The sequence below is a fragment of the Notolabrus celidotus genome, unplaced genomic scaffold, assembly GCF_009762535.1.
Source record: "Notolabrus celidotus isolate fNotCel1 unplaced genomic scaffold, fNotCel1.pri scaffold_501_arrow_ctg1, whole genome shotgun sequence".
NCBI lineage: Eukaryota > Metazoa > Chordata > Actinopteri > Labriformes > Labridae > Notolabrus > Notolabrus celidotus.
Window position 1 is genome coordinate 1 of NW_023260306.1, and position 16753 is coordinate 16753.

At 48.0% G+C, this 16753-nt stretch overlaps 1 protein-coding gene, 2 long non-coding RNA genes and 15 other non-coding genes across 18 annotated transcripts; 11 read left to right on the forward strand and 7 right to left on the reverse strand.

The window, feature by feature from the left end:
- Nucleotides 1-233: 233 nt before the first annotated feature.
- Nucleotides 234-3824, forward strand: LOC117809863. The gene is made up of 2 exons (XR_004630634.1): nt 234-2776; nt 3534-3824. It is a non-coding gene; the product is annotated as an uncharacterized LOC117809863 (long non-coding RNA).
- Nucleotides 887-958, forward strand: trnaq-cug. The gene has a single exon. It is a non-coding gene; the product is annotated as a tRNA-Gln (tRNA).
- Nucleotides 1413-1484, reverse strand: trnad-guc. Its single transcript has one exon. It is a non-coding gene; the product is annotated as a tRNA-Asp (tRNA).
- trnav-cac lies at nt 2037-2109 on the forward strand. The gene has a single exon. It is a non-coding gene; the product is annotated as a tRNA-Val (tRNA).
- On the reverse strand, nt 2338-2409 carry trnaq-uug. The gene has a single exon. It is a non-coding gene; the product is annotated as a tRNA-Gln (tRNA).
- A 1-nt stretch (nt 3825) lies between the features above and the next one.
- Nucleotides 3826-16736, reverse strand: LOC117809861. Its single transcript, XM_034679383.1, has 15 exons — nt 11831-16736; nt 10748-11648; nt 9525-9677; nt 9249-9335; nt 8906-9154; nt 8689-8766; nt 8548-8613; nt 8189-8317; nt 7613-8103; nt 7203-7530; nt 6294-7092; nt 5913-6122; nt 5463-5816; nt 5187-5284; nt 3826-5053 (listed from the first exon to the last, which is right to left on the reverse strand). Exons 2-15 carry the CDS (start codon nt 10970-10972, stop codon nt 3974-3976), a joined length of 4347 nt encoding a protein of 1448 aa, XP_034535274.1. The 5' UTR covers nt 10973-11648; nt 11831-16736; the 3' UTR covers nt 3826-3973.
- Nucleotides 5397-9754, forward strand: LOC117809862. The gene is made up of 4 exons (XR_004630633.1): nt 5397-5830; nt 5990-6140; nt 6286-7714; nt 8947-9754. It is a non-coding gene; the product is annotated as an uncharacterized LOC117809862 (long non-coding RNA).
- Nucleotides 11466-11537, forward strand: trnaq-cug. The gene has a single exon. It is a non-coding gene; the product is annotated as a tRNA-Gln (tRNA).
- On the reverse strand, nt 11992-12063 carry trnad-guc. Its single transcript has one exon. It is a non-coding gene; the product is annotated as a tRNA-Asp (tRNA).
- Nucleotides 12616-12688, forward strand: trnav-cac. Its single transcript has one exon. It is a non-coding gene; the product is annotated as a tRNA-Val (tRNA).
- On the reverse strand, nt 12917-12988 carry trnaq-uug. The gene has a single exon. It is a non-coding gene; the product is annotated as a tRNA-Gln (tRNA).
- trnal-cag lies at nt 13411-13493 on the forward strand. Its single transcript has one exon. It is a non-coding gene; the product is annotated as a tRNA-Leu (tRNA).
- On the forward strand, nt 13898-13969 carry trnaq-cug. Its single transcript has one exon. It is a non-coding gene; the product is annotated as a tRNA-Gln (tRNA).
- trnad-guc lies at nt 14432-14503 on the reverse strand. The gene has a single exon. It is a non-coding gene; the product is annotated as a tRNA-Asp (tRNA).
- trnav-cac lies at nt 15056-15128 on the forward strand. Its single transcript has one exon. It is a non-coding gene; the product is annotated as a tRNA-Val (tRNA).
- Nucleotides 15357-15428, reverse strand: trnaq-uug. The gene has a single exon. It is a non-coding gene; the product is annotated as a tRNA-Gln (tRNA).
- trnal-cag lies at nt 15851-15933 on the forward strand. The gene has a single exon. It is a non-coding gene; the product is annotated as a tRNA-Leu (tRNA).
- On the forward strand, nt 16338-16409 carry trnaq-cug. The gene has a single exon. It is a non-coding gene; the product is annotated as a tRNA-Gln (tRNA).
- Nucleotides 16737-16753: the final 17 nt, after the last annotated feature.

Below are 16753 nucleotides of genomic sequence, written 5' to 3' on the forward strand. Positions count from 1 at the left end.
CAGCCGGCTAATGACAACACTAATGAATGTCGGCCGCTGGATCGATTAAACTTCCAGTCAAAGTTCGCTAAATAAGTCAATGTGACGGTGGGTATACATACAAGAGGTACAATCATTTATTTTTCCTCTTAAAATGTGTTACACGACACTTTGTTGACGGATACTCACCATTTCGATACATGTAGCGAGTGGAAAATTTCGGACGTAATGACAGTGACCCGAAATGGCGAAAGGATACCCTCGCCCCGCCTCCCTCGGCTCTAACATTGCTGCGCTGTCATTGGTCAAATGTTGAACGCTGGGAAGAATTCGCCAACGCGATTGGTCCAGAATGTTGGAGAATGTTGGAGAATGTTGGAATAGCGAGATGCCATTGGCCGTAATCTTCAACATTACAGAATTCTAAACAGACGATCCAGCGGCTGCTGGCGTTCAGGTCGCAGTCTCCCCTGGAGGCGTGGGTTCGAATCCCACTTCTGACATGACGTGCTTTTCCCTGCCACTGTTGTCTGCCACATGATGCTGACAGAGATTACTCATCAAGTCTTTACACGGCAGGCGGCATGAAGACAATAAAACACTGTGCTCGTAGTACGGCGGGCGTGCCTGACACGCTAAACTGAGACGGTGCCGTTTGTGTGGCCTCTGACTCCTGCTTTTTGCACGTGTTGCTCTCAGCAAAGAATGAACATGCTGCTCTCAGCCTCAGCCCTCGTAGCTGACCACGTTACTTTAGACAGCCAGTTAAAGTTGCTTTTTCATGCGGTCGTCTGTTTCACTGGTATTTCTTAGTGCCTACCGTCTCTTGTTGTGTGCACAGTAACAACCATACATGTTGATGGCATGTAAGACCGTGTTCGACAGCTGTCTCTGGAAGCCATGCGACGGTGCCATGGTGTAATGGTTAGCACTCTGGACTCTGAATCCAGCGATCCGAGTTCAAATCTCGGTGGGACCTGCTTTTGAGGTGTCGCAGGTGCCTTGCGACTGGTCGGACGGCAAGCAACACAGGTGCCCAGCACCAGTGAGCCCTTGAACAATCCAAGGGTTATCGGGTCAGCCGATCCTCCTGAAAGGTTCAGAGGCCACTGTAAATTCCGGCTCGTACTAACCATCAAATGGAACTGTAGTCGCTCTTAACAGCGCATGCATGCCCTACTGATGTAAAGCATAGTGTACACATTGGACTGGAATTTGCTGATGAAGGCAAAAGGCAGGGATGAACCAATGAACTCATCCTGCTTTACTTACGGTACATTGATGACTGCTTGGTTGGCAATTTGATTTAGATTGCCTCCATTGTAGTAGGGAAGGTTAACCCTTCCTCAGCTCACCTCGGCTGGAGAGCAGCACGAGCTTGAAGCCCCTGTCCTTGTGGGTAAAACAATTAGCTGCTGGTAGGAAGCATAAGTCTCCCCGTCGGGGAATCGAACCCCGGTCTTCCGCGTGACAGGCGGAGATACTGTCCACTATACTAACGAGGACGCGTGCCCTTGTGGTCCCTGGCACACGACCGCGGTCTTCCTGTCTTTACCAGGACAGTGCAGACATTCCGAGGGAGGCATGGCCAACTATGGGGTCCAATATACGACACACAGCAGGTCCGGAGCCTTAGTTCCCCCTTTACTGAAGAGCCCACAAAAGCGCATTGTGGGAGGCAGGGTCGCAGCCGGTGCCAAGCAGTTGGGTTGAACTCTTTCTTGTGTTAGATATTGATCGTTGTCACATAATAAGAGCAACTGAGGGCTGGTGCATTCGTCTCCTCTTGATGGCTTTTCGTGCCTTCGTTGTGTATGAAACACATACGCAGTCTTTCACGATGCTCTCAAATATCTGTGTGAGCAGACTGTATGTGTTGATGAGGGCGGTGGCGCTTACGGGCGCTTCCTTCAGGATGGCTGTGCACAAAGCTGGGTGGGGGAAAAATCTGAAAATAGCCACAACAGGAAACTGGACTACACCGCTGCGCAGCATCAAGACTCACCGGGGATCGAGCGCATGACATGAATCATCGACCAACTGTGACGAAAGCACCGGTTTCCGTAGTGTAGTGGTTATCACGTTCGCCTCACACGCGAAAGGTCCCCAGTTCGAAACTGGGCGGAAACACTTTGATGCGTTGCTGTTGTTTCCAGTGGAGATTGCCGCACTTATCAGAAAGTGGCCAGTCGTAAGGAGTAGGTGTGGGACGGTCGTGAAGCTGCAGGAACGCATTCTGGAACCAAGTCCGAAACAAAGCATTTCAGAAGTCTCAATTTAGCGTATGACAAAGAGGAGGCAATATTGCAACTGCCACTCAAACAAGACAGTGTGCTGTACAAACATCTAACATCTTCGCAGTCCCACCGAGATTTGAACTCGGATCACTGGATTCAAAGTCCAGAGTGCTCACCATTACACCATGGAACCAGCTTGAAGGTTGCGCACGCAGTTGTGAACATGTTTCTCACTTGACTTCAGCCTACCTACTGTTGCGATAGATACTGCTCTGTAACAGGACTGAGCTCAAGTCCAAGCGACCAGAAACCTCAGCTAAGCCAAAGCTGTGTTCACAAACTAAAGGACTAGTAATATCAGCAGAGCAATTGGTACTCAAGTTGTACACATGAGCAAAGCCAGGTACCTGCAACTGGATTTTTGTAGAAACTGCTTTGGCCTTCCATTAGTCTTCCTCCCCACTGCAAGGAGCGATGTCTTCGTCCTCCAGCCCAAAAGGTTGTTCTTGTTGTTGCCAGGTGAAAACAGTAGCAGTCTGCACCCTGAATGGAGCCAAAAGGTTTGTTACGTGACCGTGTCGGCGTGCCGCGCCCTGTGACCGCGCTGCCCATCTAGTCAGGATGGCCGAGCGGTCTAAGGCGCTGCGTTCAAGCTGGGGAACAATCGGCCATCTAAGAAGGGGGAGAAGGGGGGAGGAGGGGGGAGAAGAAAAAGGGAAGAAAAGAGAAGAAAAACGAGAAAAAGAGAAAGGAACGAAAAATTCGGCCGTTTCCCCGCAATTAAAGTGTTAAAAAGTGATTTCCTCGAAAACTAGTAAACTTTGATACTTTGTATGCGCCGCGTGCGGGATACGAACCGACGAACCTGAAGGAAGCTGAGACCGCAGTATGACTCTCTGCTGTGTGACGCACATTGCCTTATATGGACCTTGCTTTCGGGTCGAAGGGCAAAGGGGTTCCCCCATTCAGAAAATAGGTCACTGAGTGCGCGCAAGGAAACCTCATTAAATGAGTGTAAATAATTACGTACAGCTGATGTTTTAGAAAGCATTATTATGTATCACTGTGATACGGAAGAGGATTAGAGCCACTGAAAAAATTATTATTATGAGATTAAAGTCAGAATTCTGACTTTAATCTCAGAATTCTGACTTTAATTTAAAAGAAGAATTTAAAAAAAAATGTTGAACTTAATTTTTTTTTTCAGTGGCCCTAATCCTCTTCTGAACTGTGAATACAATTGTGAATACTTTTTAAAATTCTGAATATTTTCATTACAGTAAATAATTCATTTTTACTTCTTTCCTCTTTCTGCAGGAATGGAAGCTGCCTCATCACAAGACTTGAATAGCAGTTCCCCAACCCTAGACCTTCATAGAGGACTTTTTCTCATGTCTGCTGGAGACCACCTTCAACATGGAACTGAAAATGCCTCCTCTTAGCATCTTTATTTTTCTGTGTCAAAGCAGATTATTTTGCATGTTTTATCTTCAGACTATTTACCCGTAAATTATGCACCATGTTACTGTTGGTGATTGTTGTAAACATCATTGTCAATGTTTTTTTGTGTTGTTTACTTCAATTTTCAATAAAGACACATTTTCTGTAGTTGTGTTTGTTTGTAGAAAATATAACAATTTATTGCACACTATCATAACTTACAAAACAACAAAAATAAACATAAATACTTACAACTATATACAATTTTTACAGTTTTAATTTAGTGTGCCATTTTAGTTATTATTTACAAGATCAGCCTACTTCTGGAATTTCTTCCTCATTTCCTCCAGCCACTGCTGTTTGGTGAGGGTCTCAAACTCAGGGCAGTACACTTTGCCATAGTACTGGCTGTGGCCAGTTTCGGCATTCCTGAACTGGCCACACTTTTTGCAGGTGTTAGCCTCCACCGTCCTCCTGTATGGCCTCTTGGGTGGGGCTTCTTCTTGGCTTGTAGCTGCACCTGTCTGAGGGAAAACTGCCACAGGATATATAACTGGCACTTGTATTAGTCTGACATTTTGTCCAGGTGGAGAGACAAACTGGGTTGTCAGACTGGGTGCTGGTGCTGGGGGGCCGGCAAACAGAGGCCTCTTGCCCGGTGTTTTCGGTAAGATGGTGCGGGGGACCTGACTAGGACCCCTCTGCCTCTGCTGTGCCTGACCAGCTGTGCTCTCTGGCAGCCAGTACTGGTGCTCCTGCTGCGCTGGTGCAGGCTGAGCAGCTAGCACTCTTGCCTCCTGAAGAGGCTCTGCAGATTCAGAGATGGCTGGAGGTAGGACGGCACCCTGAAGCAGCACAGACAGTTCCTGTCTCTTCTGCCTGGAGTTGAACCACTGGATCAGGGTGTTCTGGTTGACCTCCACCAGCTGAATGGCTGTCTGCTGCATCACCAGAGAGTTCCCTAGCACCAGCTGCCTTATCCTGTGGTAATCCCTCAAGATAAGGGACCACCTCGAGACAGCTGTCTTCCCTCTCCTCACTGGGCCTTGGTGAATGCTGCAGAGTCGAATGAAAATGTTCTCCACCAACCGACAGCAGTTAGGCCACTGAGCAGGCGCGCTACTTGCACCTAACAGGCAGCGGGCAGTGCTCTCCACACCAGGCGTGGTTGAGGGCTTCTTCGGTGTTCTAAACCTTCCAGTCAGGAGCCTGTCCTGGTGTCGAGCAGCATATACCACCCGCTGCCTGTCCCGCTCGTTGAGGCTGTCCCACAGGCCTTTGATGGTGCTGGCCTGCTGGTTGGTGAGACACAGGGACGTCTGACTCCGAAGCTCCACCAAAAACTCAGCGAGTCTGTCCACGTTCTGGTAGCCAGGGACATTCTGCTCGTCCACAGCCTGTTCAAAATATGAAATATTTTTGAAAGTATTAATGTAAATCCTTCAATTACAGGGACCTTTACCGACACATTTATGTTGTTCTTCATTGAATGAAATATAGGTGCATAACTTTTAACACACTGACACTTACCACATCATCATCATGAGGCTGCATATCAACTCCAGTCTCAGAGGATGAAGTTGAGACCAGAGATGACGAAGCAGAGGCTACTGCAGATGGGCCAGGAGCTAGTGATGCACAATATGAAAAAAACAGCCATCAATATTACAAATTTAACAACTGCGATGTGCTGCAAAAATAGTGAGGAATCATTATCATGATTGCAACATAATTCTTATTTTCACTGCACTGCACCTAGCCATATCATAATTTCAATAATACTAAGATTTATTTTTTAAGCCTTACAGGGAGCTATGGCCAGTGGGCTGGGAGCTGTCCCGAAGGAGGTGCTAGGAGCTGGGATGAAGGAGGTGCTCGAAGCTTGGCTGGAGGAACTGCAAGGAGCTGTTGTGGAGGAGGTGAGCTGAGCTGTGGACACACTAGAGCTCAGGCCAGGAGTCAGAGTGGCAGGGGCATGGAGAGCTTCCTGGTCCAGCACTGTTGGGTCCTCTGCTGCTTCGGCAAACCCCTCATCTTCCTCCTCATTGTCCTCCACATTATGCTCCTCCACCATCTGAGCAGTCTCCTCCGAATCAGGGTGCATATCCTGCAGTGCCTGACCAGTCTGCCGGAACAGATACTGCAGCCCTATGAGCTCTCCTGAAACAACAGAGGTAAGATGGATCATTAACAAAGTTGTGCAAATTATTTTTTTCATAATGAGTTGAATTTTGAATTTATTAAAATAATGCTAACCAGTGTAAGGGGAGGGTGGACAGAACTCTGGGACCACCTTCCTGCCAAACAGCTTCTCATAGTTCCTGTTCACACAGTGAAGCAGGTCACCCGAGTAGCTGCGGAAAGCAGATGGTCCAGCCGACAGGGCAGCACTACCACGGTCCTGGTTCCACCTATGGAGTCCTTCAAGCAAGTAAACCTGAAAATTCAGGCTGTTGGCACTGGTTCCTAGAAGTAAATAAGTAAGTAAGTAGGTAAGTAAGTAAGTAAGTAACATTTTGTTTAAACAGCACTTCTTAAAACACTTGGTAATAAAATACATTAATGACTATTACAATTTGTGCTATTGCTGGACTAAATAACACATTAACAAACATACTGTATATTACAGACACAAACCTGGGATGAAGCGGTTGAGGTGCAAATGAAAGGACTCCAAAGATGTAGAGCCCCTGGCGCACCTGAATGTGGGCAACCGCACACCTCCCTTAGTGAGCTCCCCTGTTTTTGTGTAGAGAGACACACCTGGCGGGTCCTGGATGCATTTGATGTGCTTGCTTTGGACATGCCAGATGTGCTCCATCCTGTCCATGTCAAACAGGGGAACTCCAAGAGAGTCGTTGCCACTGGTCCCCGTCAGCCCCTGCAGCAGCTCCTCCAGCATCTGGGTGGTGGCCTCTTCACCCCGGGTTCTCCTCCGACAATGGAGGGCCAGCTCCCCCCTGGACAGATGCCTGTTGATGTCCTGATCTGTGACTGCCATGCCCTGGGACTGAAGCTGCTGTTTTTTTGCTTCGCGCAACAGAGCTAAATCAGCTGCATCCCACTCAAATATGCACGCTGACAGGCGTGACATAAAGACCGGGTACAACTGATGAGCATCTGTTGCGCATCCCAGGGCAATTCTGCGCATGAAGTGCCAGATATCGAGCCTGACGATGAGGTCAGGCCACCCACCGAATCTGGCCTCCAGCTTGGTCTCCCCAGCGTTGGAGCAGCAGCCACAGTCCACATACAGGGCAACAGGGGGATGGACACCAGCTTTCTGGTAACGCTGTACCAGGTCTGCTGCCATCATGTCCAGGCCAGCTCCCTCCTGAGCGGTCAGCACACTGATCAGAATCTGACCATGCTCATTCCCCACGGAGGTGAGCCAGAGAGCTGTCCCTTTAGCCGTGCCGGCAAGCTTCTTGGTGATCTGAAGGGAAAAAAAGAAGTAAAAAAGTGATTATTTTCATGAATATTAATTTACTGTGAGTAGTTAATAATATCAGTTTCTGTATTAAAGAATGTGAAAACAATTTAAACCTTTTTGGTCGAGTCCATCTTTAAAATTGTGCCAAAGGTGGATGTTATCCTGGCCTTGATGTCCTCGAGCCTTGTCAAGATGTCCTGGCTGTAGACAGACAGGAGCCACTTGCAGCTTGGCACCACAGAAGGCTCAGGGGGCTCAGGGAAAGTCATGGGCAGCAGTCCGGGGCGCTGCTGAAAGTCCACACACTCTGTGGTGTACCTGGCAACCCGATGCAGCCACTCCTCAGAGTGGTTTTCCATCAGCTGCTTAACAACCCGTGTTGGACTGTTACCCAGACCTCTCTCCCGCAGGAAGCGGATCACCCGGATGTCACAGGCATATCTAAGTCAAAGACAGGTGTATCAGTGGAATTGTTTTACATAATTCTGTTGACAAGGCAAGAGAGAAAAGATTTAATACTTACTTCTGGGTCAGGATCACCCGGAATTCAGACCTGTGAGCCAAGTCCAGCTGCCTGAGGACAGTTTGGCTCCAAGACACGTGGGTGGCTCTACATTTGGTGCAGGTCAGTGTCTCTGTCACCATATTGTAGGTCCTGTCCACGTCAAGGACCCGCCGTGCCCTCTTATGCAGCCCTGCTCCTGTGAGTTGGTGCTGTTGACAGGCTGCATTAGGACAGACCACTTTCACCTTCCACAACTTGTATGGCATCCATACAAACAGTGGATGGGCAAAGAAGCGGTCTGGTGCTGGAGCCTGGTTGTACAGGTGACTCGGCTGAGGTGGAAAGTGCCACAGCTTCAGATGGTCCTGAAGCTGCAGTCTCCCTTTTGGCCCCGTCCTCAGGATAGATTTTTCAATCCATTTGTGGTCTTCGGGCGGCAAACCTTCTGACCACAAACGGGGCAGGGGGGAGGTTGAAGCTGGTGCTTCTGTCCTAGTGTCAGCAGCAGACTTTAAAATAAAAAAAGCAGAATATAGTTTATATTGGTTTAAGAGACTCCTGATGTAAATGATGTAAAAATGTTAAATTACTTACAGACACAGTGGCAACCACAGCTGCTGGACTGGGGACAGGTGCTGGACTGGGGACAGGTGCTGGACTGGGGACAGGTGCTGGACTGGGGACAGGTGCTGGCGCCTGGCTCTCTGCTTGAGAAGTTGAAGCCTTGAGACACACAGCAGGAGTTATATTCAGATTAGTAAAAACTACAAGCAATTCACCACAGCATTAAATCTGTGAAATTATACAAGCACTCCATATAAAAAACTATAATGATATTGTTACTGCTTTAAAATGTAATTTCCGCTCAAGTGGATTTAAAGGTTTTTAATATCTTTATAAAAAGTTTGTATAATAACACCTTTACAACAGTAAGTATAATCTTTATTACTCACTGAGACAGGAGTGCTGGAAGGAGCACTGGTACTTTCCTCAGCAGGGTCTGTGACTGTGATTTGGGTCTGTAAAGCATTCAGTATTAGTTACTTACCACAATTATGTCTCAAGCTTAAACGTTGCATAAAATCTTTATTTACCTTGGTTACTCTTCTGGCTTTGCTAAGATTTGGTTTTGCAGCAGCAACATGCGCTCCACCAAATCTTGGCTTAGTAAACTGAAAGACAACAAAGCAGAGGGCTTTGTCAGGGCTAAGTTGAGGACTTTATAGTCAAACTATCGTCCAATATACATAAAGGTAAATATTGTGTTCATAGCAGGGGTCAGTTTATGCATTGTATTAATTGTCTGATTACCATTGCCAAACTCAAAATGGGTCGTGTCTTTTGGCCCTCAGGTCTCAGTCCTGGTACTACTGGAGCACTCTGGGCTGGACTGGATGGTGGAGCCTGTTGAACAGCTACGGAACCCACCAGAGGACCAGCTGCTACCCTCTGGACAGGGTCCCCTGCTGCTGCAATCTGTTGCCCCACAGGGCCTTGGACTTGACCCACAGCTGCAGCTGGTTGCCCTCCAGTCCGCGGAGCAACACTTGGTGTGGATGGCTGTTATTCCAAGACAGAGTAGACACAGTTTTAATTGTTGTAGCGACATACATAAACAAACACTGTCTCAGATAAACACTCTCAATAGTTTTACCTTTGGTTGATGAAATCCACATTGGCACTTCCTCTCTTGCCCAAACAATGACCTCTGTCCATGAGTCTGCATCGGACATTTCTCAATCTACAAGCAATAATCACACATTTGATTGACTATGGAATAATCATCACAGTGTATAGCTTATGGATCTGATAGAAAGTTTGCCAATTTTATATTAGTTAACTAATGAACCTTATTTTGTATTTGTTACAAGTTATGGGTAAAATGTATAGGAAGAGTAAATTGTATACTGGTCCATAAATAAACTCATACCCTCTGATACAGCTCAAACCATTTCTTCTGCCTGGGAGCAGGTCTGTTGCCTTCACCTGCAGGCCAGGACCCAGTGCTGGCAAACCTTCTCAGACGGGACATCCACTCTGAGTCGGACATTGCCTTGTGCGATTTTGTCTTGGAAGACATTGCCTATTTTTAACATGAATGCAGATATTAAAACATAAAAACAGTAATATACAGTAATTGCTTTATATTAAATCGGGTGCATTGGCTTTGTACTGTTGTAATACAACAATTAGAAAAAAACTTAACTAAGTCACATAATACATATTGGTAGAGTTTTAAACACATGAATTAACAGGATTTATAACATGTATGTATATATGTATGTAACATTACAATGTTGGGTGAACTCTTTCAGGAGTTAGAAAGGTAGTAATAGAAAGCTGGGTAACTCATAGACTGTACCACTATCTTGTGTAGTAGGCATTGACTGTATAAAATGGTAGTAGCCCACTTACGTCGGGGAGTCTTAAAATGGTTGTCAGTGTAACAGAAAACACTGCAACTTATTCGACGTTTAATTAGGACTCAAAGCTCATTCATTTACAGTAGGCTATTTGCACTATGTATACATTCTCATAGTGTTGGGTGATATATTTCTTCAATTCTAAAGCTGGTCGTAAATGGTGCACTGACTTCTTTATTGAAAGTAACGCTGTGAAATGTCTAGTACAGAGAAATGTTGGACGGTAATCGACTTTCTATCAATATAACAGAGGGAACACAGTACAATGGACAGTTTCCAAACATTAACCTGATGTTTATGAAGACAAATGATACACTGATGCCTTTATTATGTTAAACAAGGCAGAACTGTCAGAGAACTGCGGTGGTAACGGGGCCTATGAATGGGACAGTACTGCTGCGGTAACAGTGCTACTTGCTACCATTACAAGAAGAATAAGATATATATTGCCTAAACACATTGTTTTTCACTCATAAGATCAAAACCGATTGTCGCAATCAAACAACTATATGTTAAGATGAAGTTCTACATTGTTCCATTTTTTCTTGTTGTTACACCGATACAGCCGGCTAATGACAACACTAATGAATGTCGGCCGCTGGATCGATTAAACTTCCAGTCAAAGTTCGCTAAATAAGTCAATGTGACGGTGGGTATACATACAAGAGGTACAATCATTTATTTTTCCTCTTAAAATGTGTTACACGACACTTTGTTGACGGATACTCACCATTTCGATACATGTAGCGAGTGGAAAATTTCGGACGTAATGACAGTGACCCGAAATGGCGAAAGGATACCCTCGCCCCGCCTCCCTCGGCTCTAACATTGCTGCGCTGTCATTGGTCAAATGTTGAACGCTGGGAAGAATTCGCCAACGCGATTGGTCCAGAATGTTGGAGAATGTTGGAGAATGTTGGAATAGCGAGATGCCATTGGCCGTAATCTTCAACATTACAGAATTCTAAACAGACGATCCAGCGGCTGCTGGCGTTCAGGTCGCAGTCTCCCCTGGAGGCGTGGGTTCGAATCCCACTTCTGACATGACGTGCTTTTCCCTGCCACTGTTGTCTGCCACATGATGCTGACAGAGATTACTCATCAAGTCTTTACACGGCAGGCGGCATGAAGACAATAAAACACTGTGCTCGTAGTACGGCGGGCGTGCCTGACACGCTAAACTGAGACGGTGCCGTTTGTGTGGCCTCTGACTCCTGCTTTTTGCACGTGTTGCTCTCAGCAAAGAATGAACATGCTGCTCTCAGCCTCAGCCCTCGTAGCTGACCACGTTACTTTAGACAGCCAGTTAAAGTTGCTTTTTCATGCGGTCGTCTGTTTCACTGGTATTTCTTAGTGCCTACCGTCTCTTGTTGTGTGCACAGTAACAACCATACATGTTGATGGCATGTAAGACCGTGTTCGACAGCTGTCTCTGGAAGCCATGCGACGGTGCCATGGTGTAATGGTTAGCACTCTGGACTCTGAATCCAGCGATCCGAGTTCAAATCTCGGTGGGACCTGCTTTTGAGGTGTCGCAGGTGCCTTGCGACTGGTCGGACGGCAAGCAACACAGGTGCCCAGCACCAGTGAGCCCTTGAACAATCCAAGGGTTATCGGGTCAGCCGATCCTCCTGAAAGGTTCAGAGGCCACTGTAAATTCCGGCTCGTACTAACCATCAAATGGAACTGTAGTCGCTCTTAACAGCGCATGCATGCCCTACTGATGTAAAGCATAGTGTACACATTGGACTGGAATTTGCTGATGAAGGCAAAAGGCAGGGATGAACCAATGAACTCATCCTGCTTTACTTACGGTACATTGATGACTGCTTGGTTGGCAATTTGATTTAGATTGCCTCCATTGTAGTAGGGAAGGTTAACCCTTCCTCAGCTCACCTCGGCTGGAGAGCAGCACGAGCTTGAAGCCCCTGTCCTTGTGGGTAAAACAATTAGCTGCTGGTAGGAAGCATAAGTCTCCCCGTCGGGGAATCGAACCCCGGTCTTCCGCGTGACAGGCGGAGATACTGTCCACTATACTAACGAGGACGCGTGCCCTTGTGGCCCCTGGCACACGACCGCGGTCTTCCTGTCTTTACCAGGACAGTGCAGACATTCCGAGGGAGGCATGGCCAACTATGGGGTCCAATATACGACACACAGCAGGTCCGGAGCCTTAGTTCCCCCTTTACTGAAGAGCCCACAAAAGCGCATTGTGGGAGGCAGGGTCGCAGCCGGTGCCAAGCAGTTGGGTTGAACTCTTTCTTGTGTTAGATATTGATCGTTGTCACATAATAAGAGCAACTGAGGGCTGGTGCATTCGTCTCCTCTTGATGGCTTTTCGTGCCTTCGTTGTGTATTAAACACATACGCAGTCTTTCACGATGCTCTCAAATATCTGTGTGAGCAGACTGTATGTGTTGATGAGGGCGGTGGCGCTTACGGGCGCTTCCTTCAGGATGGCTGTGCACAAAGCTGGGTGGGGGAAAAATCTGAAAATAGCCACAACAGGAAACTGGACTACACCGCTGCGCAGCATCAAGACTCACCGGGGATCGAGCGCATGACATGAATCATCGACCAACTGTGACCAAAGCACCGGTTTCCGTAGTGTAGTGGTTATCACGTTCGCCTCACACGCGAAAGGTCCCCAGTTCGAAACTGGGCGGAAACACTTTGATGCGTTGCTGTTGTTTCCAGTGGAGATTGCCGCACTTATCAGAAAGTGGCCAGTCGTAAGGAGTAGGTGTGGGACGGTCGTGAAGCTGCAGGAACGCATTCTGGAACCAAGTCCGAAACAAAGCATTTCAGAAGTCTCAATTTAGCGTATGACAAAGAGGAGGCAATATTGCAACTGCCACTCAAACAAGACAGTGTGCTGTACAAACATCTAACATCTTCGCAGTCCCACCGAGATTTGAACTCGGATCACTGGATTCAAAGTCCAGAGTGCTCACCATTACACCATGGAACCAGCTTGAAGGTTGCGCACGCAGTTGTGAACATGTTTCTCACTTGACTTCAGCCTACCTACTGTTGCGATAGATACTGCTCTGTAACAGGACTGAGCTCAAGTCCAAGCGACCAGAAACCTCAGCTAAGCCAAAGCTGTGTTCACAAACTAAAGGACTAGTAATATCAGCAGAGCAATTGGTACTCAAGTTGTACACATGAGCAAAGCCAGGTACCTGCAACTGGATTTTTGTAGAAACTGCTTTGGCCTTCCATTAGTCTTCCTCCCCACTGCAAGGAGCGATGTCTTCGTCCTCCAGCCCAAAAGGTTGTTCTTGTTGTTGCCAGGTGAAAACAGTAGCAGTCTGCACCCTGAATGGAGCCAAAAGGTTTGTTACGTGACCGTGTCGGCGTGCCGCGCCCTGTGACCGTGCTGCCCATCTAGTCAGGATGGCCGAGCGGTCTAAGGCGCTGCGTTCAGGTCGCAGTCTCCCCTGGAGGCGTGGGTTCGAATCCCACTTCTGACATGACGTGCTTTTCCCTGCCACTGTTGTCTGCCACATGATGCTGACAGAGATTACTCATCAAGTCTTTACACGGCAGGCGGCATGAAGACAATAAAACACTGTGCTCGTAGTACGGCGGGCGTGCCTGACACGCTAAACTGAGACGGTGCCGTTTGTGTGGCCTCTGACTCCTGCTTTTTGCACGTGTTGCTCTCAGCAAAGAATGAACATGCTGCTCTCAGCCTCAGCCCTCGTAGCTGACCACGTTACTTTAGACAGCCAGTTAAAGTTGCTTTTTCATGCGGTCGTCTGTTTCACTGGTATTTCTTAGTGCCTACCGTCTCTTGTTGTGTGCACAGTAACAACCATACATGTTGATGGCATGTAAGACCGTGTTCGACAGCTGTCTCCGGAAGCCATGCGACGGTGCCATGGTGTAATGGTTAGCACTCTGGACTCTGAATCCAGCGATCCGAGTTCAAATCTCGGTGGGACCTGCTTTTGAGGTGTCGCAGGTGCCTTGCGACTGGTCGGACGGCAAGCAACACAGGTGCCCAGCACCAGTGAGCCCTTGAACAATCCAAGGGTTATCGGGTTATCGGGTCAGCCGATCCTCCTGAAAGGTTCAGAGGCCACTGTAAATTCCGGCTCGTACTAACCATCAAATGGAACTGTAGTCGCTCTTAACAGCGCATGCATGCCCTACTGATGTAAAGCATAGTGTACACATTGGACTGGAATTTGCTGATGAAGGCAAAAGGCAGGGATGAACCAATGAACTCATCCTGCTTTACTTACGGTACATTGATGACTGCTTGGTTGGCAATTTGATTTAGATTGCCTCCATTGTAGTAGGGAAGGTTAACCCTTCCTCAGCTCACCTCGGCTGGAGAGCAGCACGAGCTTGAAGCCCCTGTCCTTGTGGGTAAAACAATTAGCTGCTGGTAGGAAGCATAAGTCTCCCCGTCGGGGAATCGAACCCCGGTCTTCCGCGTGACAGGCGGAGATACTGTCCACTATACTAACGAGGACGCGTGCCCTTGTGGCCCCTGGCACACGGCCGCGGTCTTCCTGTCTTTACCAGGACAGTGCAGACATTCCGAGGGAGGCATGGCCAACTATGGGGTCCAATATACGACACACAGCAGGTCCGGAGCCTTAGTTCCCCCTTTACTGAAGAGCCCACAAAAGCGCATTGTGGGAGGCAGGGTCGCAGCCGGTGCCAAGCAGTTGGGTTGAACTCTTTCTTGTGTTAGATATTGATCGTTGTCACATAATAAGAGCAACTGAGGGCTGGTGCATTCGTCTCCTCTTGATGGCTTTTCGTGCCTTCGTTGTGTATTAAACACATACGCAGTCTTTCACGATGCTCTCAAATATCTGTGTGAGCAGACTGTATGTGTTGATGAGGGCGGTGGCGCTTACGGGGGCTTCCTTCAGGATGGCTGTGCACAAAGCTGGGTGGGGGAAAAATCTGAAAATAGCCACAACAGGAAACTGGACTACACCGCTGCGCAGCATCAAGACTCACCGGGGATCGAGCGCATGACATGAATCATCGACCAACTGTGACCAAAGCACCGGTTTCCGTAGTGTAGTGGTTATCACGTTCGCCTCACACGCGAAAGGTCCCCAGTTCGAAACTGGGCGGAAACACTTTGATGCGTTGCTGTTGTTTCCAGTGGAGATTGCCGCACTTATCAGAAAGTGGCCAGTCGTAAGGAGTAGGTGTGGGACGGTCGTGAAGCTGCAGGAACGCATTCTGGAACCAAGTCCGAAACAAAGCATTTCAGAAGTCTCAATTTAGCGTATGACAAAGAGGAGGCAATATTGCAACTGCCACTCAAACAAGACAGTGTGCTGTACAAACATCTAACATCTTCGCAGTCCCACCGAGATTTGAACTCGGATCACTGGATTCAAAGTCCAGAGTGCTCACCATTACACCATGGAACCAGCTTGAAGGTTGCGCACGCAGTTGTGAACATGTTTCTCACTTGACTTCAGCCTACCTACTGTTGCGATAGATACTGCTCTGTAACAGGACTGAGCTCAAGTCCAAGCGACCAGAAACCTCAGCTAAGCCAAAGCTGTGTTCACAAACTAAAGGACTAGTAATATCAGCAGAGCAATTGGTACTCAAGTTGTACACATGAGCAAAGCCAGGTACCTGCAACTGGATTTTTGTAGAAACTGCTTTGGCCTTCCATTAGTCTTCCTCCCCACTGCAAGGAGCGATGTCTTCGTCCTCCAGCCCAAAAGGTTGTTCTTGTTGTTGCCAGGTGAAAACAGTAGCAGTCTGCACCCTGAATGGAGCCAAAAGGTTTGTTACGTGACCGTGTCGGCGTGCCGCGCCCTGTGACCGTGCTGCCCATCTAGTCAGGATGGCCGAGCGGTCTAAGGCGCTGCGTTCAGGTCGCAGTCTCCCCTGGAGGCGTGGGTTCGAATCCCACTTCTGACATGACGTGCTTTTCCCTGCCACTGTTGTCTGCCACATGATGCTGACAGAGATTACTCATCAAGTCTTTACACGGCAGGCGGCATGAAGACAATAAAACACTGTGCTCGTAGTACGGCGGGCGTGCCTGACACGCTAAACTGAGACGGTGCCGTTTGTGTGGCCTCTGACTCCTGCTTTTTGCACGTGTTGCTCTCAGCAAAGAATGAACATGCTGCTCTCAGCCTCAGCCCTCGTAGCTGACCACGTTACTTTAGACAGCCAGTTAAAGTTGCTTTTTCATGCGGTCGTCTGTTTCACTGGTATTTCTTAGTGCCTACCGTCTCTTGTTGTGTGCACAGTAACAACCATACATGTTGATGGCATGTAAGACCGTGTTCGACAGCTGTCTCTGGAAGCCATGCGACGGTGCCATGGTGTAATGGTTAGCACTCTGGACTCTGAATCCAGCGATCCGAGTTCAAATCTCGGTGGGACCTGCTTTTGAGGTGTCGCAGGTGCCTTGCGACTGGTCGGACGGCAAGCAACACAGGTGCCCAGCACCAGTGAGCCCTTGAACAATCCAAGGGTTATCGGGTTATCGGGTCAGCCGATCCTCCTGAAAGGTTCAGAGGCCACTGTAAATTCCGGCTCGTACTAACCATCAAATGGAACTGTAGTCGCTCTTAACAGCGCATGCATGCCCTACTGATGTAAAGCATAGTGTACACATTGGACTGGAATTTGCTGATGAAGGCAAAAGGCAGGGATGAACCAATGAACTCATCCTGCTTTACTTACGGTACATTGATGACTGCTTGGTTGGCAATTTGATTTAGATTGC